This window comes from Plodia interpunctella, chromosome Z (genome assembly GCF_027563975.2).
Source record: "Plodia interpunctella isolate USDA-ARS_2022_Savannah chromosome Z, ilPloInte3.2, whole genome shotgun sequence".
Taxonomy (NCBI): Eukaryota; Metazoa; Arthropoda; class Insecta; order Lepidoptera; family Pyralidae; genus Plodia; species Plodia interpunctella.
Genome location: NC_071324.2, coordinates 2,473,794 through 2,499,531, shown reverse-complemented (window position 1 = coordinate 2,499,531; position 25,738 = coordinate 2,473,794). Strand labels below are relative to the sequence as shown.

The 25,738-nt window shown below is 34.3% G+C and overlaps 1 protein-coding gene across 11 annotated transcripts in view; it reads right to left on the bottom strand.

The window, feature by feature from the left end:
* The window catches only part of Sh (Shaker), a 243,394-nt gene that overhangs the window by 113,007 nt on the left and 104,649 nt on the right, over positions 1-25,738 (bottom strand). Inside the window, exon 1 of one of the 11 annotated variants that reach the window (XM_053768581.2) lies at positions 11,592-11,734. The exons of the other annotated variants lie outside the window; for them this stretch is intronic. Coding sequence (XP_053624556.1) covers positions 11,592-11,620 — 29 coding nt within the window. The 5' untranslated portion in view covers positions 11,621-11,734. Of the gene's footprint in view, positions 1-11,591; positions 11,735-25,738 lie in introns of those variants that run through there. 11 annotated transcript variants of the gene reach the window in all.

Sequence of the window (25,738 nt, the reverse complement as noted above, 5' to 3'; positions counted from 1 at the left end):
ACGCTCTTTGATCACGATATACAAACGGATACCGAGAGCGTCTCTGAAGATAACTTTTAGACTTCGTATTCATGTTAACTTAACTTTATGTAAATCTATTTTCGTATTATATTAAAGTAGAAAATTTATTCATAATTGCTATCAAACCGTAGACAATTTATAAGGATTGATGTGTTTCCATTTGATGATTCGACAAAAATGTTTTTTTTTTTAAATGCTAGCTACGCGGTATTATTTTTTTTTTTAAATGCGCGGTATTACAGCCGCAAATGAAACGTCGATGAGAGAGGATATAAGACCCGAGGACAATTTTTTTAAATGTGTTATATGATATCTCATAAGTATACTTTAAAATTTAGTCATTTGTAGCCTTTTGGTAGAAATATAGTGAAATTAGTTTACAGTGTCTATAAAGGTTTGATAAATACTTTTATTTTGTTTTTGGGCCAGTCCAGTTACAGTTTATTATATGCAAGAATATGTTTGGAAAAGATCATAATATGTTAAAAGAAAACATGTGAGGATCAGGGCGTAGGGCCGGCCATATTTCGGACCCTTCCCGAGATTTACATTCGGGACACATTCAACGCAGTCCAAGCGTTGAGTTCGATGTGTTTTTTACAGCGTTTGGGCGGTGGTGGATTTAAATACACATACTGATGATCTCAGCTGGTGACCTCCGCCATCATCACTTTTTATCAATTTCCTTCATTAGCGAGAACTAAACATATCAATAATATCCGAATCACCTGAGTCGTGCCAATAGTCTGCCAATCAAGGATACCGAAGACCGTGCCAAATGGAGATGAAAAAGTGGGAAAGGGGACCCTGGGCTCCGAAACTTAAAGGCTAAGAAAGTAGCCCGGAATTAGTAAGTACTCCGTATGAAGTACCTACTAATTCCATGAGGCCAGTTGCCTTCCATCGTCCTCCATTTCGTTGACGTCAGTCAAGGCAGAAAACGGAAAAATTATAAGGAGCTTCGACGTACATCGATCGGGAAAACCAGAATAGAGCTGCGTTGTCACAATGGGGCCTGGCTTTTAAATGTGCAATATATCTAATTGACAGCGTGTCGCGTTCCGCCATGACGTTTAAAATACAATTCAGAGAATATTGCAGTAGCTGAGTCGTCTCGCTGTAACACCGACTTGAATTTAATTCATTGGTTTTCCACATTGGAGGAATGTAGGTCAGCGCTGCCGTACTAGTGTTTTTGAGTAACGGAGCCAAATTGCTAGAACGGTTTCAAACTCTTCTTTTTTATCTCAAATTATATAGATTGAGTTAGCCCCAGTTGAAAGTGGTTTTGGATTAGTGAATATTATTTTGTGAAACATGGCTTGATCTCTGTCACAGATAGTATGAATAGTATCTGTCTCTGTCGCTCATGTTTTTAATGTTCATTAGAAACATGTATTTTTCAAACTATAAATAACACTATATTAAATAATAATATTCTTATTGATTAATAAATTAGATATTCATATTTTTGTGCCAAAAATAAACACATCCACATATTCCCAACGGGTCGGGTTTGGGGCTGTGACACTGCGAAACCTGGGTCAGCGTAAAATAATGATTGGTGCTATGATTTTCAAACAGCCTCCTGCCTCGACGTCAACCTTACTTGGCAATGATATTGTTGACTATCAGCTACCTAGGCTTTAAGTCGCGATATATCTAGGCTGTATAATGAGTACCGAGTCTAGATCGGGAGCCACACGCTCAACCGCCAAGATATATTACTTCTACATTTTTCCATTTCTTCATAAAATCAAAACCAAAAATGGGCGTTATGAAATATGTAAATATTATAACCGGTGTCTATATTTGATCGTCAATGCTATTAGTGGCATTTAAGTGCCGGTAGTCATTAGGGCTGGTACATACTTTATCGACGGAAAAGCGCCGGAAATCTAAACGTCACCCTACTTCGTGCAGGGTGGCGAGTCTGCTATCTTTATTCGTATCTCAATAGTTTTTCAATAGTAAGCCTTTATTACGTTTAAATAATGAATATTATGACATAATAATGTCAAATAATGAATATTATAACATTGTGACACGATTTTGATTTAACGTTGTTAGAATGTACACTTATGTAACACACAAAATTGATTGAATTTGTATTTCGTCAGTTTTGGGGTTAATCATTTCGCATTGGAAAATATTTTGTTCGACAAAATATGTAATTTTTGCAAGTAATATTATATTTTTAATGCGATTTTCATGAAACGACTAAATGGAAATAATTTCTATTGCGTTAAATTTCGTCGGACATTTACCATTTCTCGTCTAAACGTCAAGTTTTACAATGTAGGTATGTCTATCTCAAAAAACATAAATATAAACATATAAATCAATATTTCACATTGAAACTTTAACGAGAAACATCTACATTGTCCATCGACAAACAAAGGGAGAAAACAACACAAAGATTGCACTGTACATGGTTCGGCGTACGGGCGCGCTGAGCAAGGTGCTCAGCCAGCGACGACGCACCACGTTGTAGCGCCGTCGTGCTCCTTTTTTTCATATTAGTTGACTTTCGTCGACGGATAAACGTAGAAGAACGTAGAAATTGTATGAAGTTTCGACGTACGTCAAATCATGTCAAACAACGGCGCACGACGGAGCTGTGTGAGCATGGGAACGCAACTAAGTCGTCGCAATATGAAACGTTGTCTAAGAGAATAATCTCATGATAGGTATAGGTTGTTTCGCGTGGCATCGCGTCGCACAACGCTTCGCGTAACAACAGTAATGGAAATCAAGTTAAACTGTGATATATTGATGCAATAATGTGGTATGTGTATGTATGTCTGCCACGGCCTTTGTGTGTTCATTCCCTTTGCGCCCCTTTGTACTAACAACGCATTGTCCAACCCCATCGGATTCGGTAATTACTGTCTGTTGCCGGCTCCACGCTGTCGTCGAACAGTTTGCCGAACTTTGGCGGATTCGATATACATTGCTGGTTTTTCATTGCATGGAGTTCAGCGACGACAGTGTGGAGCCGGCATAACGATAGGTATCATTGTCATTGTCCAATCAAATCAGATGCTTTTCCTAAAATAATAATTTTAGTGAGGAGCAAATAAGGATACGTTATGTCAGTTAGGTTAGTATTAGACATATGGAAACAATCGCTTCAATGTATACTGGAACGAGATTTTTTTCGGTTATTTATTTTAATTAAAAAAAGAAAAGAGATTCACCAATTATAATATTTTTATAATTTCATATTAATCTAACACTATTATCGTCATTTTTATGACCGTCCATTCTATACAGGTACAGTAAGGTATTTTTAGATTTCGGCTAGAATTCTTCTATTATGCCTTGGCAAGAAAAACAGCCGTGTTTTATATTTTTTGTAAGATTAATAAAAAAAATGTGTAGCGTGTGGTTCCGCCCTAGAATAGGACCACTTCATATCTTCCCGTAGATGTCGTACGAGGCGACTAGGGGGCACTGATAGGCGACAATGGCACCTGCGTTAACCCTTCTTTTCTAAAAATTTTAAGTTTTTTTGGGAACATTTAATATAGATGAGAGAGATAATTGTATATTATATGTGATTTTTTTCCATGTCAGTAGTCTGATATAATGTTCGACTAATTGCAAATTATTTCAATAAAATTAATTGTAATAGATTTGAACCAACTGAAAAAGTTGCTATCTCAAACCATTACTTCTACTGCTATAGACGAAAAGGCCACCGTCATCAGAATAAGCAATGACAATGACATTAAAAGGTCAAAATCTATGTTCAGTTCAGTGCACAATCGCTTAACATCATAACAAAAGCCCGATCATAATGTGAAACATTGGGCTATATTCCTTGTTACAGCTGAATTTAAACATGAATCGGTTGAAACTGCGGGCTAGCATCGGCTGGGTATCCTTTGTGCTCTGCTGACGTCATCAAACCTTGCTTACACAGACGTCGGGGTACGAATTTGACGCGGGGCAGTCGATACTGCAGCTACGGACTACTAGCGACATCTAGTTGTGAGTGGCGGAACGATACTTCCACGTAATTTTGTAGTTTTTATGTTTAATTAAAAAAGTTTTATGTCCGAGAGTCTGTTTTATCATTGTTATAATGCTTATTAATTTTATTCATTAGTATTTTTCTAGCAATCAATTATGTAATTAATGTAAATATAATAATGAAACGGAACCTATATTGTCCAACAAAGACGTCGACAGTGTTGAGGTTCGTGATTATTCCCGAGAATAAAATAAATTATTAACCAGCAGAAATAAATGATCCTAGGTTTATGCAAACATCATTTAGACAGGTTCCGAACAATTTATTTTCGTATTATATATAAAGTACATTCTTTTCTCAGTGTACAAAATAATGGAGTCTTTAAAGTCATTGTTTCTGGAAAATGTTCACAGATGACGTTGTATGTATTGTCACGCCGCCATCTATGATAAATTTCAGTACAAAATGGTATGACTGGTTCAGTTTTCAGAAAATATTTAAACCTTTGACTCAGCATAAACATTAGTTAAGGAAAATTGGCACAGGTGGCGCTAGGAACAAACTATTTTTCGGGAAATGATTCCAGGTGGCGCTACAAGGTATCCGGAAAATGTACATAGATGGCGCTGTACTACAGTGTTGGAAGCCAGAGATAACACCATCTATTAATATATTCCCGAAAGCTGGAGGAAAATGACACGAAAAATTGGAAGTTCCAGTGTCTGTGGTAGGTGGCGCTTTTTCGAACCTTTCATCGCTGTCTATTTTCAAGTTCGCTAGATTTGTAAAATATACGGGAATTTTCAAATCGTTCACAGCTTATAACTAATAGATATTTTTTGTTCCCTCCATATTTAATTATAGTTTTGGAATTTTTGTTACTTACTATTGTAATTTTTAATAATTTTAACGTTCGATTTATAAATACTGTTGTAATATTGTGTCGTTCTTTATGCCCGCAACTCCGCTCGCGACAAAATGTATCGGTTGTGTTACCAAACAAATTTTCACCCCATTTGAGAGTTACGGGGGTAACAATTTGAAAAATGTATTAGCGTTTAAACTCTAGAATGCATACCTAATTTCATGCATTTTCTTTATTTTAAGTTATTAATTAGTACATCATCATATTGAGTGTGTTATTTCTAACACTGGTGTCAAGTCGCCTAAGGGATCTGACATGGCTTTTTACGCCTACCTTCCGATTTGACTATAATATTAAGTAATTTAAGACTGGTCGTTGGCAAGATTTTGCTAAAGGTATATACATATTAATAGGTGTAGGTAGTGTGTTACGGATACGTCTCATGCCAACCCCGTTTGGCACCAAAAGAACATTACCCTCCATATTTGGGCTCGGTTTTCACTATTACAGAATTTTGTTACCTAAAACCGTAACTAAATGTCAAGGTCTTCTTTAATTTGACCAGATTGTATAATGTTCTTCTACACTTGTAGCTTGCGGGTTTGCGCCACGCCACATTGCTTAGTCGTGCTCCGTTGGTTTTTTTTTACACAGACGTACGTAGGAGTACTTCGTAACTTCATGTTTGACAACAACGCAAGACGTTGTATAATATTTTTAGATCTGTGTAATAATCTCATAATTCTCTCACATAATGTTTATGTGTTGTGAATATACATTATTCTACATCAAACCCATGTAGAATAATATGGATTCACAATTAGAACTGGATACATTCCGAATTTTTATTGTATAAATTCTCTTAATATTGACAAAGCCTGTCGTGTCACTCATTCTTTGAGCAGTACATGCATTTGATTTGTCGTTGTCGTGCTACGTTGCGATGACGCAGCAAGTTGTAGCTCCGTTGTTTTCTATTAGGTTTCGACACTGATGCTTAATGTATATCTCCATACAATTTCATTCTCCATACAGTTCCATGTGTTGTCCGTCGACAGACGTCAACGTGACGGAGCGCAACGGAGCAATGGGGCATGGATCTACGAAAATGTCACTTTTCATCAAGTGTTCATTTTGCGATGTGCACATTATGCTACGATTTTATCATATTATGCAGTTCATAGGGAAAATTTATGGTTGATGGAAATAGCACAAATACACACTTAGCTATGTAAAATGTCGATGACAAATTACGTTAAGTATAGGGACTGGTGAGGCAAAATGCTACTGCACCTGCAATTCGCATGAAACTATAATATCAGTAAAATTACATACAGTTTTGATATATAATATTAATAAAATTACATACAATGTTTATATACCTTTATTTTTCTCGAAAACATAAATTTGGATTGTTATGTACTGTATGTGGATTTTGTTAAAGCATTGTAAGGCCCAATGGTAATATTATTAATGAAATTACATAGTTTTGATGTCCATGATTTTTTCTCGAAAATAGCAATTTGGATTATTACTATGTGGATTTCGTAAAAGCTCTTTAAGGTTCAACTATAATATTAATTTTATTACAGACTAGATGTTGCCCGGGTCTTCGCTCTCGTGGGAATTTTGAGATAAAATATAGCTTATAGCAATCTTGGATAATGTATCTTTCTAATGGTGAAAGAATTTTTTAAATCGGTTCGGTAGTTTCGGAGATTATCCGCCTCAAACATACAAACTCATAAAGTCACAAACGCTTACCTCTTTAGAATAATAATATAGATAGTATTGATCTCCATTCGTGTTCTCGTCCACCATTTTTGTGAATATTGTAATTGGCTTCCAGCTTTCTTTTTATGGCTTCAGTTTTTAACTTGACCGTCTGTTAAAAATGGCATGGCATAATAAGGGCGGATTGTAAATTTAACGTTGTGTATCTGTAAGTCTGTCCGTGATATCGTAGTAACTAAACGGCTAAACGGTTTTGGCTCTAGTTTGTCTTTTGCAAGAGGATTTAATCGAGTGTGTTCTAAGCCATGTTCGGAAAATATGGGTTCTGCCTTTTGGAAACTGTCAGCTCTTTTCTAGCAGGTATGATGGCTGTCTTCGGAGTCTCTCTCTTAAACTTTCAATTTAGTTTTAATTGTGTTTCACAATTATCTATAAAAATACATTTACTTCACTGTTTAATAACTAGTAATCAAAAGGGACAATTTTAACCATAGTCATAATCGCGATGCATCGATATCCATGAAAGGTATGCAATGCGTTTCGATCAGCAACATAGCTTCAAATCGAGTTATGAATCGATGGTTCGTCACATGCATGATATGTCAATTTGCAGCTTCGATTCGAATGTTCGTTGCATAGTTCTGTTGCAAGTTTGCTTTGATGCTTGCTTGATCGATGTGTGGTCTCTGTGGAGTATGGCTGAAGTTAAAGTCACAACACGTGCATTACAGTTAGGCCTTCACCACTGTTAACACTATGATATTTTATAAGTAAAATATCATAGTGTTAACAGACTTTAATTTACTTAATTGCCGTGTGTCGTTTGTTCACGTGCAAATTTTAAGTATTATGTATTGCGAATTAGCATATACTTAATCATGAATTCATATATTTTTTATTCATCTGTCTATTTCATCTCCGCGTGTTCCCAGTTACATTCGGAGCTGTGACGGCCCAAAGCCCAGGGATCGCGTAAAAAAATTGCCATTAAATTGTTAATATTTGTTGTTGTGATTTTAGAAGCGGCTGCCTGTCTGACTTAAAGTTATGTGTCCTTAATCGCCTCGTACGATATCCATGGGAGTATATAGAGTGGTCCTATTCTAGGAACACACAGTACACTAGTTTATTTATACGTCACAGATAACTAATTTTACAAAAAAATATATAAAACACGACTGCATTTTTTGCCAATATGTAACATTATATGACTCAACAGGAATTCTAGGCGAAATCTAAGAATACCTAGTATTCTATATAATGGATTACTGCTAAGGGGTGGAAATTCCGATTTTTCCGTTCAAAAACCGGAAAAAATTTTACACTTCCCAAGAAACCTATATATTTCAACTTTCTATGCTCAGTAGTTTCGGTTTCTGTAAGTGTGTTGTCAGTTAGTCAGCTTTAATTTAAATTGCTATTAATATTGTCAACTATCGACCGCTTTTGGCTTCGCACAGTCTAATTCCGTATAAATAATAAATCTTTGTTAATAAATTGTCTAAATAACAATGAAAACTGCATCAAAATCCGTCAAAGTAGAGTGGTTTGAAAGAATCTACGCAAAGCTGCGTCGGGCGACAATATTATAGTACACAGTTACAAAAAAAAAAGGTACGTAAAAAAGTGTGCTGCTTTATAAAATAATCTATTGGCATATATTGCTACTATATTGCAGATGAAATCAATGTTACATTGAGAATTTAATATACCAGTTGTTCGTCACGAACTTAAACCTCGCGAACACAATTAATTTTTGATGAGTTTTTACGAAATTGTGAATATTTCGAAAACGACATAACCTATTTTGATACCCCACGAACTTAAAAATTCTGTTGACATATCCTATATACCTTTTAATTTAAATACTCGTACATAAAATAACTCTGAAAAATTACCAAATAATCGTATTATATAAACAGTATTGTACTGAGCTGAGAATAAAATAATATAAAGCCAGCTTTTGGATAGTAGCCGATGACAATGCAATAGGGAGCGAGCATAAAATCTGCTGATAAACGCATTTGCCCCACGCTGCATTGCCCCCTTAGCAAAGCGGACTATCGGCGAAATGTTGATGTAGACGACATCGCCTTTTAAATAGCATTGCAAAAGCACAAAATTAAGCACATTAAAATATAAGGACATTTGATGATTGTTGCACTCTTCAGAGAGACCTGGATTTTGGTGCCTCTACAACAATATTGGAGAATGCTCTATCATCTCCTTTACAAAAAAGAAAAAACACAAGATTTCTTTCGACTATAAAATAGGATCGGAAACTCTTAAGAGAGTGACGGTAGTGTGGGACCTAGGTGTTTTATTTGATGAAATGTTCACTTTCAAACATCACTCCGAATATATATAAAGGCTTCCAGATGCTTGGTTTTGTGACTAGAATCACATACAATTTTAATAAACCGGCCACTATTATTCACCTTTATTATATTCTTGTCAGGAGCTGCTTGGAATATTGCCCTGTGATTTGGTCCCAAAATTATCAAGTGTCACCTTAATGTGTGCTGCTTTATAAAATAATCTATTGGCATATATTGCTACTATATTGCAGATGAAATCAATGTTACATTGAGAATTTAACATACCAGTTGTTCGCCACGAACTTAAACCTCGCGAACACAATGAATTTTTGATGAGTTTTTACCAAATTGTGAATATTTCGAAAACGACATAACCTATTTTGATACCCCGCGAACTTAAAAATTCTGTTGACATATCCTATATACCTTTTAAATTTCATCAAAATCAAACCAACGGTTCGAAAGTTATCGCGTTACAATACAATACATACACATACATACAAAAAAAAAAACATTTTTTGTATGTATGTATGTTACATACATACAAAAAATATATTTTTGCCGCAAGTAGAATGTTAGCTCAGTAGGCAATGGCAAATCTATCCATTGATGAGTAGATAGTGTAATTCCACGTACAGTCATGAGAATTACTACTTTCGAATAAGTAAAGATTTGTTTGTGAAAGAAAAAGAACAAGAAAATATTGAAATTATTTATTAAATAGTTCTTTTAAAAAATTATATTTTTTTCATTCAGATACTTTAACAGTTGAAATCTGTAAAATGGAATTTTGTAAAATATAATTTTATTAGGTACAATCGTCAAAAGACAAATATGGCTTAAACAGTTATTCTAAGTGATCTCCACTAGCTCCCAAACCAAACAGTCAGTAATATTAATTCTGGTCTGTTGTCGCTATAATTACTCACAAACGCAAAGCGTAAGGGTTGCCAACATTTTTTGGTCTGAATTTGGTATTATTTTATACTAGCTATAAAAAATATAATATTTAATAAAAAATATAAAAAATATAAATATAATATAAGTTATATATTTTACTTATTTTTTATTTATAAAACTATATATTTTTTAACTTTTTTGATTCTTAACTATTTTCTGTCTTCAATAAAACGAGCTAATTACCATATATTTCTTCAATAGTATTTAAAATACGGATACATGAAAATAATATGGTACATTACTATATTTTACAGTACGGTTGGCAACCCTAGTACCTCACCTAGGGCGAATGGCAGAAGCCTAGAAGCAAGGTATTAACCAGAACAGCATTATGTCTTATTGCAAGGAGATGGGATATTAATTGACCTGCCTGTAACATGATGGAAATTGCTGGCACATTTCAATTATGATCGACATACCTACCTGGTCATTTCCTGGACACGGCTTGACAATTGATAATATCCTGACGTGATAATCAAATTTGAACTTCCAAGTACCTACCAATAAACCCCGGAATTTGGTACAATGAATCAATAGAAGTGATTATTGTAGTTATTCATGAATTTTTAATTTCCCCTATTTAGTTGGTAGTGCTGTAGATCAGTAGTCATTATTCGGATTCGATAGAAACCGTTATAGTTGTTTAATTCGGCATTTTTTCTCAACCGTGTTAGTTCCGGAAGACCTTTTGAAAATCACTAAGTTTCTTATTTCTGAATAAGTGCTTAGAATTTAATACACTTAATACATTTATGGAATTTTTATCCAATATATTTTTTAAGATATAGGACGCCAAACGACGCTTGCTCGTGTGGATAACCTAATGGTTAGGGAATACCGCCATAGGACATGAGAGAAGCTTTTCAAGGAGATTGCTTGCATTTAAAGAAGTTCTACCCTGGTTTCATGAAATGTCCAATTTCGTATCGTATCGGGAATACCGCCGTAGTACTAACTTGATTACTCAGTTAGGTCGTACGTAGCAGGAAGTTCGCTTCAAAGCGCACGATGGTAGACATCCAGTTACCCAGGTGGAAGTAATGTAATTTTAATACACGTCGGATGGTGCGGTAATGAAATTTTGCGGCAACCTATAAGACGTACTCTGTTCATAGTGGTATTAAAATTTAGTTCTGGATTTTCCGGTTTCTCCCTTAGCCATTGTGCATCGGAGCCTGATTTTCCTGCTGCTTTTCCAATCTGAAGCATCAAATCTTAGAATGTGAGACTGATATTTAGGACGGCGTGATTTAAATTTAGGCCCTATTTCTATTGCCTTTATTTTTTTTTAATTTCATGGCGCCTTCCTTGTGGTTCTGGTTGAGATTGACACGGAATATAATATGTTATAATATCAACATTGAAACAGGGTTCAGTGTTATTCCAAATTCTTGAAAATCTATTCTATATGAATCACATTAAAAGGTGGAAAGCATCGAAATAATCGTGGAAACAGATGGCTGACACTGACACGACTGTGACGACCCGTTGTTGTGACAGTCTTGTAATTAATTTTTAATTTATTTATTTAACACAGTCTGAAGATATATATTTTATTTTTTTATTTACATTTAAGCTTAGTAGATTATTATGAGTTAATGTAACAAATTATGTTATCAAGTGGCTTTTATCAGGAATGGATTAATGAGGTAGTCATCTCCTTGACAATGGACAAAAAACGACGACAATGTTTCTAATAATAAAAAGAACTTACCCGCCTCCCGCCGCTAGAATCATCTGCATTCTGCGGCGGGTCCGTGTCTTCTTGTGTTTGTAGCGTGTCCGGCTTTTTCGGTGTTAGCAACTTTTCTAATTTTTTCGCCTTTCTAGACTCTTTCCGCTTAGCGCTTTTTTTCGGTCTTACCGGTTTTTTTGGCTTTACCGGTGTTTTTTTACTGGTGACGTTCTCCGATTCCGGCGATTTTGGTGTATCCGGAATTTCTGGCTTAGAGTCTTCGGTCTCTGCCAGAATTACCGATGGCTCTTGTTCTTCCGGTACTTCTGTCTTTTCAGACTCTTCCGGCCTTACTTGCGATTCTGGTTTTCCCTGTGCTTCTGTATTTTCAGATTTTTCTGACCTCACTGGTGATTCCGGTTTTTCTTGTACTTCTGTCTTTTCAGATTTTTCCAGCTTTACTGGCGATTCCCGTTTTTCTTGTATCTCTGATTCGAGCTTTATATCTTGTTCCAGCTCTGGTTTTACTGACCTTTCCGGACTTTCCGACTTTTCCGATTCAATATTAACCGTACTATCCGCTTTTTTAGATTTTCTCGGTTTCTTATGTTTTTTCTTTTTCGGTGGTTTTTGCTGTGGTTGAGTTTTCGGCGTTGGTTGTGGCTTTATAGGTGTTGGTTGGTTCTGTGGTTTTTTCTGCCTGGGCGGAGGGCGACGCCGACCTGGCACTAGGCCCCTCATTGTGACGATGTCATCACCATCCACAAAGAACAAGAACAGGCCACAAGGGCCTTAACTTCTCTTTTTTTTCACTCTAGTTCAATAGTTTAAAATCACACCATACAATTATGGCTTTTATCATCACACCATACAATTTGTCCTTGTTGATAATCTGACACAAAAAAATACACATGGAATTTTCGTTTGCATTGTAATATAATAAGAAAGTAAAATCTGCTGTGAAAAAAAATCACTACAAGACAAAATAAAATAAAAATAAAACATACGCCTTTCTATCGTAGTGTTAAATTATTATATCTATATAGTAAATGGTTAAGCTTCTTTATTTGATGCGTAGGTGCAGCAAGTAGCTCAGGTTCTTCCTCTCACAACGTCAGTCAATAACCTAAGCCTCTGAGTATAGTGAGTATGTCTTAGATTCGAGGAGCTTCGAAGGGTTGTAAGCTCTTTGTCTGAAGACTGGGCCGACCCGTACACTAGCGCGACAATTTAAAATATTTTTATCAATTTATTTAAGTTAATTAGCGAAATTTGAAAAGAAATAACCATAGATTATGTTACACTGTTCATATTTTATTAAGAAAGTATTATAATTTTCTATTTAACGCAGTTGCCACTATTTAAACGATGGCCAACGAAAGCATTGTCATAAAATGTGACTATAATTTTGTATTATGGAAAACTAATACGGCGAAACATGGACATAACGGAGTTAGTTGCAGTCCGATTAATCGAACCAATAGGAAAAAAGTTTATGTCGTCCGTTCTATCGGACAAAGGATGTCGGACACTGGCCGGAGCGCACAAGTCACAGTAAACTAGATAACTCACAGACTTATATATTAACCTGGTTTAAGGTGACACATATCTGCACACTAGCGCCACCATCACATTTTTAACATTTTTATTTTGTTTATTAGCGAAAACTAAAAAAATCCTCTACATTACATAAAATTATTAATTTAATTTAATAATAATTTACATTAGAAAATTTATTACAAAGTCGAGCAAAAAAAAGTGACACGGCTGTACAATCCTTTTCTCGAAGCAATTCAAGCCATTCAAAAAATTTCGAACCCCAATAACTTCGTTGTGGATAAAACAGGAAGCCTGAATTCAGTAACTAAGCAGACATTGTATAAACACTGTATATTTCAAATTTCATTAAATTTGAACCAGTAATTTAAGAATTGTAACTTGTTAAAAACTTTCTTGATTTTGTCATTTACTCACTCACTCGCAGCTCAGCAGTTTTTCTACCGTAAAAAGTTGTGAGATCCATGTAATACCAAGTCGGTTAATTTATTTAGTCCCTACTTAAGAGACCTTCTATCTTAAGTTATTACGTAGGTTATTATCATAATCAACATTTAAAATCTTTTACGTTTTAAATAAATAGATCAAAATAACTGAGCGCGACGGAACAATATGGCGTGGCTCTAAGAAACCGAACAAATATATTCTTTTAAAAAAAATTGCCATACAAAGAAAGAAAAATATGAATTGAGTTTTTGCCGTCCGAGAGTTAGATGGAAACACTCATCGATCACCCGCTATTCGGAACAAACAAACATACAACTATCCAAATAATGAGAAATGACAATTATCTTTAAGAATAAACAAAATCGTATCTTGCTCGATATGCAATTTTCATCCATCACTCGCAGGCTAGACTGGCTATCTGTCAGTGAGATATAAATATAACAGTCAATCTACAATTTCACACAAACTGTAATTAATTGATTTTAAGCCAATTTATCGTAGGTGACGACAGTCTGACTATGAAAACTTTAAACGATCTAATTTCTATCGCTCGGTGAATGCGTTGTGTCGCTACTGTTAAATTTTAAAACAGAAAATGACATGTCAAATATTGTCATGCTTCGGCCCCCGGATCAATCCATGTCTAAAACATTGGATAAGCAACACGGCCGTATGCTTCATCAAGAACTAAGAAGACACTTAATAAAAAAATCTCCAAAATGAAAATATTCATGAATATAAACCCTTGGAAGCTTAAATTTTGTCCCACAATAATAACCACAGGAGCATATGAAATGGTCTGATTCGAGGTCGGAACAATTCGCCACACGGTTAACACAAAACCATGGAATTAGTAAGTAGGTATTTAGTAATAGCAGATGCGTATAAAATACTAAAACCATAGCTCGAATTGAGCTAAAAGCATTAACATGTGTGCATACGAATCCTTTTGTATTCGCTATTGATAGATATTCAAAATCAAAAAATCAAAATCAAATCATTTATTCAGAAATTAGGCCTTCACAGGCACTTTTTCACGTCATATTCTAAATTAAATGATGTTTACCAAAGCTACAAACTACTAGCATTCCCCATGTTAGGTATTCAATATTACTTGCTTTATCTACTACAAGCCGGACTTCGAATATTAAATTACTAGTCAAATATCAAATTCTACATATCTGCTTCAATATGAAATTTATAATTGATATTTCCTACTAGTATATGAAATTATAGTATATTTCAGTTTGAAATTAATATTTGATATTCTTGTTTCGAAATATCGAGTTAGTTGCGATCATTGAAAAATTGCTGAATGTAAAATACATTTATGGAAAAAATTTAAACGGATATTTTTTATGTCGGAAATTGAAAAAGGTATATCTTATAATTTCATACTGGAATAAAATTTTTATTTGTGTTATCGTGAATCCACAAATTCACAAGATTATAGATGAAATGAAGAATATAAACATATAAATATAAGATGGAAAAATTGTAAAGAATTAGCTGTCTCTCATTCATTCTCTTATCACGGAATTTTCCCGGTTTTTATCCTGCTACGCTTATTTACTTACTTATTACGTTCTAAAGAGTAAATCAGCTTATCAGTAAATCCAGCTAAAAATGGCTTTTGAAATTCGCGATTTTGGCTCTGTCAAAGAAGAAACAAACAAGAAAGATGCTCAGCCGATACCTTGACGCGGTAATAACCTTACATTATAAATTACGATAGTGTGACGGGTTTATAATTAATCTGTACTATTACTATAAAGAGGTAAGCGTTTGTGAATTTATGAGTTTGTATGTTTGAGGCGGGTAATGTCCGAAATTACTCAACCGATTTCAAAAATTCTTTTACCGTTAGAAAGGTACGTTATCCAAGATTGCTATAGGTTATATTTTATATAAGAATTCCAACGGAATCGAAGCCCAGGGCAATATCTAGTAGCTAATAATGAGCTCATATCAATGTGAGTCGATGTTTAGACTGGTACACTGTTTATTATTGTCTCGGGATAGACATTACATAATCTTCGTCGGCTAGAGGCATTGTAGCATTAATAAACATTAATTGACCACAAAAGGAGGGTGTATAAATTTAACGTGTCTGTGTATCTGTTTGTCTGTCCATGGCATCATAGCAGCCAGACTTTGAGTAATTTTTTTTAAAGAGAAATATAACTGCGGGTGTTCCTAGGAAAAATTAAATTCTTATATTTTTAATTTAGTTTTAATAAGTCACATAAATACAATTGACATTATTACTAATCACTTACTGAATCAATGGTTCCTATTATAACGAGTTGTATTTTTTTGGCGGTGATTGTAAAAGTCAATCAAAGGATTCTTCCGCGGGTCTACTGAAAGAAATTTCTATAGAAATGTGTAGTACCTTTATACATAGTTTCCCATTACCTATGTTCTTTTGTTACATTTAAATAAAAATAGCGGGCAAACCATTACAAATCAGTGTAGGTATTATCTGAAACATATTGAAGTAACAATTTAGAAGAAAACTAAACGTATTTTATTAATGTGTCTAAAAAACCTAGAAATTCACAAAATGGCCAAGAGCAATATATGCACATCTTCCATTGTTCAAGCGCCGTGTAAATGTTAACTCTAAAATCTCTCACAATGATGGTCAGAGCGCAAAATGTTAGGTGATGCAGTTCCCGCTAATATTACAATTTACAAAGTTTGAATATGGGTGAGGATGTTTATTACTCCTCATATAAAACCTTTTCCTATCATCGAAAGTTGACCAAAACCGAGAAGGAAAACATCGTAAGAAAACCTGCACACTGGTTGATTATTAACTTATGTGTGAAATGTAGAAGGCAATGACAAACCACTCCATACTCCAAAGTTGTTGTGTGTGTTTAATTCCACGTAATGACCACAACCCTTAGCCATGAGGAATACGACTATGAAGAAGATTACATTTAAATAAATCCACGTGAAACACCAACTGGACTTCATACTGAACCTGACAGAATGTTTGTACCCGTTATTGGAGATATTGTCTGAATTTCAATACTGTTTTCCTATTCCCAGCTCAAAATAAATCGTGATTTGTATAGTTTCTTCGAGTCTTCAAATAACTCACATTTATTAGAAAAAGTATGCGCAATCACTTCACAAAATAATATTTTCTTATTTGGAGCGTGTTAATTGCGAACATTGGAGTCAGATTTTATTTTTTGCCGCATAACATGACTTTTACGATTTAATACATTAACGGAACTTAGCACGAGTGAACCTTTTTTATTCAGTAAAGGTGTTCAAAGCACAAAAGTTTAGGAGATCGTCATTACAATCATTAGCAATTTTTATGCATTTCAAAATCTCAGTCGTGGCTAAAACGCTATCCGATTTTAAATGACATTATATTATAGCCGTAACGGTAAAACGAAGTACCCACATTTCATAATATATATAAACATTATGGGAGCACTGCAAATGACGATTGTTATAATAATACTAGAAGAATAGTAGTATTTTTTTGTTTTAAAGTGAGATTTAGTTGTAAATTATTTTAAAGTGAGATTTAGCCATCGCTTTGGCGAATTTTGCTAATGAACAACTAATGTCCTTATAGCGTCTGAATAGATAAGCTGTAGCTTATTAAACAGGAATGCTTGTTGCCAGTGCTTCCTTTAGTTTAACTTGTGGCATAACAAACAACAACTTGTGACTATTTCACTCTTGACGTCTATCTTAGAGGCTGGAGTTAAACACGAAGTCCATACTGTGAAATATATGATATACTAACTCGTAGCAATAATGCAAGAATTATCTTAGGCATGGTTCTGTTACGCGTAGGTTCTATATCTATGTGTTATATCCTTCCAAAATTGATTACATGAATCTATGGATTACCTTTTTCAAATGAATATCAGATAATTGAAAACTGGAAATTCATTACATTAAGTTGTAGCGAAATTAAAAGTTTTTCTTCTGTTTATATAAATTAATAATCTCTAATAATATGTGTAGGTATACCAGATGGTCAATTAAATGTATTGTGGTAGGTATACATGTGTAAAATTAATCACTGTATTGTTTTTTTTTAGTAAAATAAACGCGAGTAGACACAAAAACCGATAACGCTGGACGTAAAAAATAACAACTTGATATTCTGCACCGTTTTTTAAATATAATGTGACCATTATAAATGAATTTGAGAAAACCCAACCAACCAAATAGTATGCACAATTTTTTTTTATATAACATGACCAATTTACCTTTAACTTTTGAACGCCGTTACACCTTCAGGCGTTATATATCTTAAATGGCAGAATACGTTAGGAAAGCTAACAACTTTCAACAAGAAGTCGTTGGCGTTATTATTGTTTCCGACGGACGCTTAAAGGTGTCTATGGGGTTTAAAGGGTTAACAATGAATATAGGAAGTGAGGTGAAGTGAATAGAGTACCTACTTCATAAAAAAACACACGCAATACATTTTTAGTACGAGCGGAGCTGCAGACCATTTAATTAAATCACTAGTATCTAGGTTAAATAAAATATTTAAGCGCCTTCGCTAAAGGAATGGAAACACGATAGGATATAGGTACGTATGTATGTCTGTCTATTTACTAAAGTCATGGTTTAGCTTTTTGGGAGTCGTCGGTGAAGCCAACGCTTTCAGTCAAAGGGTTCTGTCTGAACAAGACAACAAACTAAACTTGTTTCCAAGCAAATAGAACTCTAAACCTAACTAAGTGTTTAGTACCTAACTACACTAAATAAAATCATGGGATAAATTAAAAATGGCGGTTCTCACTGTGTAAAAGTAAGAGCTTTTACACAGTGAGAACAGGCTATTAAAATATAATAATAATACTTAAAAAGTCAACAGGTTTCATTTTATGAAAATATTGGATAAATTCGAGACGAAAACATGGTCTTGATATTTGAAGTTAATAGTTTCATAAAAACGATCTCTATATTATTTTATTCACTGTCTGGCAATTGCTTCTATTTATAAAGAACAAACAATAAAATCTTTAGCAAAACTTCATATTCTTGTTCTTAACTATTGTCTTTGTTGTCAGAAAAGTCGTAAATTATTGAGTTCAAAATTATGATAGTATTTACAGCAGCTTGTAATCACTCAGCTGCTTTATTTTTGGAGTTGCTCCAAGTGTTTAATCAGAAAGTTATTTGGCCGAAGCAAGGATATGCTTTATTCCTAATTTTGGATATTATAGGTATGTATACAGAAGTACAGACGGCATGGCGCCACAGTCCAGACGGAGCGGCGTCACGTCACTCAACTACCTTCCGCAGATAAACAATTAAATGGATATCAGAGAAATTGTACTCCTGTATCACATTTAGTACAGGCACAATCATGATAAGGGTCATATCACAACCCTTATCATGGTTGATTGAAGGCAAAACCGTTGCCGTTTGAATAAAATATATTTCAACCTTATCCAATATGTAATTATTGACAATGAATTAAAACTTAAAGAGCCTGTCTCATGTTCAGCCGGTCTCCGTTTGACACAGACGTACGTCGCATTTCCATACAATTTTCTGCGTCGTTTGTAACATATTGTCGCGTGTTCCATGTTGCATTCGGGGCTGTGACGTGACGAAGCTCGGTTTTAATGAAAAAATTAAATCTTTCAAACATTGAAGATTCCGCTGTAATTTTATTACCGGCTTCGTGAATGTCATATTTTCCTAACAGCTGCCAGGGCTCTCCCTTAATCGCCTAATACGACATCCAAGGCAGGTTATAGAGTGGTTTCATTCTAGGAACTACATCACATCGATTTATTTTCACTTTGCCTTTAAAATTCGACGACCCGAGAATCACAATAATAAATGATGAATATCATCCCAAGTACATTAAAGAATTTGGAATAAAAACGAAAAAAGAATATTAAATATCGCGTTTTGTAAAAATAACTGAGAAACTAAACATTTCTGTAACGTTCATTCACAAACTACCTTTCATTCATTCCATTAATTTCGCTATTCTGTAAAATTCAGTTAAATAAATCGCTTAGTTGCAATCTCATCTTAAAATGAGACTCTTAACTCAATTTCCAGGTAAAAGTTGCTACAGTAAACACAGTGTAAACTGTTGCAGATATAAGTTTGTTTGTTGCAATTTCCTGTACATAAATACAATCACAGACTTCCTACTTTTAGATCGGGCAGATAGCAAGAAATATTAGTTAAACCTAAGTTTATTAATAGAATTATTTTTCTTACTTAATCTACCAAAAAGTGGATGAATCCTGGTCATTATTATTTGTTATATATGTGTATAATTAGTATTCCCAGTTGCATTCAAGGCTGTGGCTCCCGAAAGCTGTATGAATCTTTACATTTTGAATTTGGCTCTGTTTTGATTATTTACGACTCTTTGGGAATGCGGTTGTAGACTAACAGCTACCAACGTTAGGTGCTCCTTAGTCACTTTGTACAAATAGAGGATATGGAACGGTCAAATTCTAGTGGGGAACCACACACACGCGGTCGCAAGTATCAAATGATGTACTAGTACATATTGTTCTACTAATGTTCATAGATCATCTGCAGAATAAAATCCCCGAATTATATACTTTTTGCTATATCTTATATTTACAATTTCTTCGAATCTGCAGTCAATCTGAGCGCATCCACTACTTCCTCACAACTTGATACAAGTACCTAAACGCAGCACGGAATTCATTTTATTTCTTTGAAGGAACTTAATCTAGACTTCAATTCATTTCTGAGGTCGGTGAAACGCTGGTGCTATTCAGAAGTTGTAACGTCTGTAAAGAGATCTAGGTAATATAATTGCTAAAAACTTTAATTTCGTTTCGCCTTGCCTGTCTGTCTGTAATCAAACATTGCTAGGTCTTTCCTTATCGAGTGGGTTATTTGCTAACATTGGGATAAAAAGTTGTATTTAAGTCATCCAAAGGCTTCTGACATCTGCCTGACGTCAACCCTCTTTGAACAATCTGTTGTTGATCAATCAAGCTGTGTCCTTTAATCGCCTCGTACGACACAGGAGGATATGGAGTGGTGTTATTCCAGGGTGGAAACAGAAAATACATAGAATATATCGGAAACTATAAATGTATAATTAAATTGGCGAGTTTTCTCAACTGTGGGACGCGGCGAAGTGGAAAATCAACGAGGTCTTTGCTTCAGGACTTCGTAAATGCATTGAAGGGTGTTCTTGTTAAGCACATCCCTTTTACAGCGTGTGTGTATACAGAAGCTAAGAGCCTTCCTTTATATAGCTAGTTATACTGATCGCTCTGTGTAGCGTGTGAATTGATGTGTGAAGTTTTGTATCATTAGTTGATTTATTTTTGATGGTAAATCATAGCAAATGTTACTGGATATGAAATATTATATATTTTATCTGATGTATGTAACTTTTATATATTGCTATTAGTGAAGAGAAAACATAGAATATGCCTACTGCTACTCTTGTTGCGTAGAACGTAAAAGTCAATCGAGGGAAAAGGCTTTGATTCACCTTCATTGGATCTGAATTCTATCAACAAGCCGCCGCAGAGCTAATTGTGGCTTTCTAGTTTCACAACTCTTATGTTTATCTATCCCGTAAGGGATATGTATATGATACTGTATGTATGTATGATTCGTGTGAGAACATTTTTTACGCTGTGGCGAATTTTCCTGGGCGAATTTTAAACACTGGTAGAAATTAAATTAGCTATCCCGAAATCGGCCCAGCAATTTACAAGGGATTATTATGTAAGGGTACAGACAAATCGTTTTTTTTTTGCTACAATTTTTTTTTCATTCTTTGTAAATTTTTCATGTTGGCAATATATTTTTTCAATTTCACAAGTTGTCAATTTTATAATTAGTCATTTTTATTTAGAAACCCCGAAATTCCGAGTCACAAATCTTGTTCGTTAGAAATTTTTGTTAAACTGAACAGAGATTAACAACCATATTCCTTTGTAAGTAGTTATTATACTGTAGCAGTTTACCAAGATATTTATATTTAGATTTTAACTTGTTCAACTTATTCTGAACTTTGCTAAAATGTCTGATAAACGGACATTTAATTAGAGTATACAAAAGCCTCACCGAGACAATGTATGAGTTCAAACAATGGCGCGCTACGTAAAAATATCATATTATTTTGCCGCTCGCCTGTATACCATATTATAACTTTACAAGCAAATGTGGTTACGCCTTTAGTAAATTCTCAATAGCTATCTATTTTCAAGTCGACGTATTATTTATTGATCTTTTAAACACACATTTACTATTCATACAGAAATATGAAATCAGCGCCTAACCTACATACTTGTAAAGTTTGATGAGCCAGGGAAATAGACAGCTGCTTTTATATAATCCTAATTCATATTTTACTCTAATACTACTCCGCGTGGTAAAAAATTATAGCTATATGCTAGATACTTCTCTTTTCGCGCTGATTATAAACGTCAATCAAGGGAAATCATTTGTTTATTACTTTAAATACACACAAAATTATAATAGTTTAAACTAAAAACTATCTATCTTAAAAATGACGTATATATACTTATGAATTAAGAATAATTATCTAAAGAAGCCCCTCTAGGCACGTTGCCCATCACACAACGGTATTCCCGCGCTGAATTGCAATGGAAACTCGCTGTGCGAGAAAGCGAGGTTCACCTGTTGCCTCCCTCGGCCGATTGCTGAGCTCTCTGTACAACCTAAGCGCCTCTGTCCCAAGAACATAAAGTCTCGACGCCAAAAATTTTCGTATTTCGTAATGGGCTTCTCGGCGCCCATCAAGTGAAATGTCATTATAAATATATATTGATACTCCTCTCCATAGGCTAGCAACCTATCGCTAAATAATCTAATTCCACTAAGCCTGTCAATTACCACCGTTGGGGACGCCAGCGCAAACACCAGACGGGCGATGCCCCCCCCCCCCCACCATTCGGGGACCGTTTCACCCTTTTTTAAATTGCGCGGATTAACTGGTAACCCTATGTTGAGGGCGGCGATCCGTTAAATCTATCTGTATCTTTGCAGAACCTAATTGAAAGATTATAAAAAAATATTTGCCCTAGTGTTTCAGATCATCCTTAAAATGAAGTATCTGAGCCCTTGATCTCTACTGGCTGCAATACACACTCGGCTACGAGATGAAAGCAATAAGGTTCCTTATCTTCCTGGCAGCTTGGGCAAATTGGATACACCGTTTGCCTTATTACTGTCAAGACTGCCATAGAGCTACACGTATTCTTCTAATTTTGCAAACCCTATTTCCCCCGCAAGGGATAAAAACGTGTATATAAAAACTTAAATTAACAATTTGCCTTCCATTTGATTTGTATTTAAATGCATGCATACAGAGTGTTTCATTCAATGCTACATTTGTTTGATGCACTTTGGCTTACAGTATTACATTAGACTTACTGTCTGCATATCGGACGTTAATGTATCGGACGTTGCCTCGCTGGCATCGAATGCATTATCTTATTACTCACCAGCTTTGCGCTGTACTCTGTGCGCTATGTATGTAAAAGCTATACAGAGCATGCTCGTGTGGCAAATTTAATTATTTCCTGAAATATCACAGCACGTACGGCGCAGATTATGGTATCGAAGTTAAATATTTATTTTAGACATAAATTTACTCAAATAATAGTGGAAGTTTCATTCACACATTTCCAATTTTAGGAAATGTGTGAATGAAACTTTTAACGAAAAATCATGTGAAACTTTTTGAATCTTATTAAAAACCCAATTAAATTTAAACTCGAAGCGTAGTTACGAAAGTCGAAAGTGAATAATATAATTACGAACCTAATTAAAAGTTTGGTCCGACTATAACTTGTTTTCTATTTAGTTACAAGAAAAGTATGCATACAAAACTGAATATCTGTTTTTTTTTTTTATGTCCAGCTTTTTTTTATTTTGGTATGAAAAAGGACAATACTGGAATTCCATCATCCCTATGAATAAGTCAATGATAAGATAGACTTAACGTGGGTATTACCATAAAAATTTGCCCAATTTTTGGACCCATGCCATGAAAATGTGGGAGTAAAGTTCAATAGGCTGTTTGGGGAATCGGTATCATTTATCAACTGAAACTATAAAAATAGAGGGACTATGACTGGATGTAAAAGGTGCCTATTCGAGTCGATTGAGAATGTGGCAAAAAAAGACTATAAAAAGCCTCTCTTTAGCGAAGCACTTAATATGAAAGGATTTCATTGACAAATTAGAATGTGATTTTATTGTACTGAATGTTCATGTTCATGTTTTGCATTTTTTAAACTAAATGTAACTAAATTTCTAATGAAACTAAATTTCAGGTCTTATTTTTTATTATTTAATACTAGTATTTTGTTTTGATGTTAGGAATGCTTTTTGATTTCAAAAGGGTGTAGTCACGAGATATTACTATCAGGTTCCGTGTTCGTTTTTATTTTATTTATTTAACATTTATTGCATAAAAATACAATTTGTAAAAGTTGTGGGCTTACCTACCGTTAAATAAGCATTTTATGTATGACATCAAAAAAAGTTATCTAATTTCCATAGTCGGAAAATAACCAATTTATAATTGTATATATTCAATGTAAAATCGAAGATCAAATCAAATCAAATTATCTTTATTATGGATGAGAGGTAAAAATATAGATCTTACAATATAGTTAGTACAGACATGCCCCGCCCAAACGGACATAGGTACAAACATTTTATATAAAACAATAATAAATTACTACATCCTAATTCATATATTGTCATTTAAAAAGTCATTTGTTGAGTAATAAAATTTTTCCGTCATAAATAATTGTAATTTATTTATAAAGGTCCTGATTAAAAAATAATATGTGAACTGTCACCATAAATAAAAAAGTAAATAGTACTTCACTTTTCTTTGATCAAACCATCGCAATGAGTGCACTAAAAACAAAACCATTTTCTTAAAACACTTTAAAAATGTTAACCCTAAGTGTGCAGTGTATTAAATCACTGAAGTCATTCACCATATTTTGTGCTTGCAATTTTTCCCTTTAGTCTTAAGCTCCCGCCATTTTCATAAGTAGACAGCAAATAAATCTCGGGGAGAAAGAAGTGCTTTTTAACCCTATGTCGATAGACTTTATACATTCCCGTATACAGACAGACAGACTTTAATGCATGTAGTTTTAAAGGCACTTGACGCACTTAGTTCGATTTTAGTATATAGTACCACGTGTTTATGCCTTACGCGGTAAAAGAGCCATGAAGACGAAATAATAAGACTTATAGGTGAAATTGAGAATATAGATTAAATCGCTAGGCCACCCGCTTATAGATGAGAAGAATCTCCTGTAGTCCGTTCCCTTGATTGACTTTTATTACTTTCGTAGGTCGCATTTATTCGTGGCATATTCTATAACTTATTTTGTGTCATCGTGGATAATCTATATAAGTATTATATGCATCGGTGATAATAAAGAAAAATAATTATCAGGTATCTTTATGGAACTAAATAGAAGCCAAAACAATTTTTTACAATTTTTGTTCGCGTATACTACAAAGTGGAATTTGATGCGGTTTACAGTTGTATAGCAAAAGGTCTATCTTAAAATCTGGTACAGGTTTCATCGGTATACGTTGCTTAGAAGCCTAGATATCAATAATCATAAGTTATGAGCGGACACACGAAATAAATGCAGGCGAAACTGCGTGGTTACAATAGCTTTATCCTTAACAGTTACCATCGAAATTCAAAGGTATCGAGAAATAATATTCTTAGAATCCTAAATGCGTAGATAGAATATATATGTAATAATAGACAAGGCTGATGGATTAGCAAAAATTTGTGTTGTTGCATAATTGATTTGCTCGCATAAATAATCGCAATCAAACATCGGATGAAACTAAATAAAAGCTTGTAAAATTCAAGCCCATTAAAGGACTTTATAGATTTAAATATTCATCACTTTATCTTGGAACGCCAGACCTGCCCTGACACTCCAATGGAATCAATAACGACGATGATACATTTTCAATGAACAATAATTCTTTTTATCTCCATATTGCAGACAATATTTTGTTTGTTTGATTATATAACAACGTATTTTTATGTTATTGACACGATTTTTCGTCCCGAATCACGTATGATCAAAGCGTGTTATTTTCGATCAGTAAAACAAACTTTTCACAAACGAATTTGATTTCGT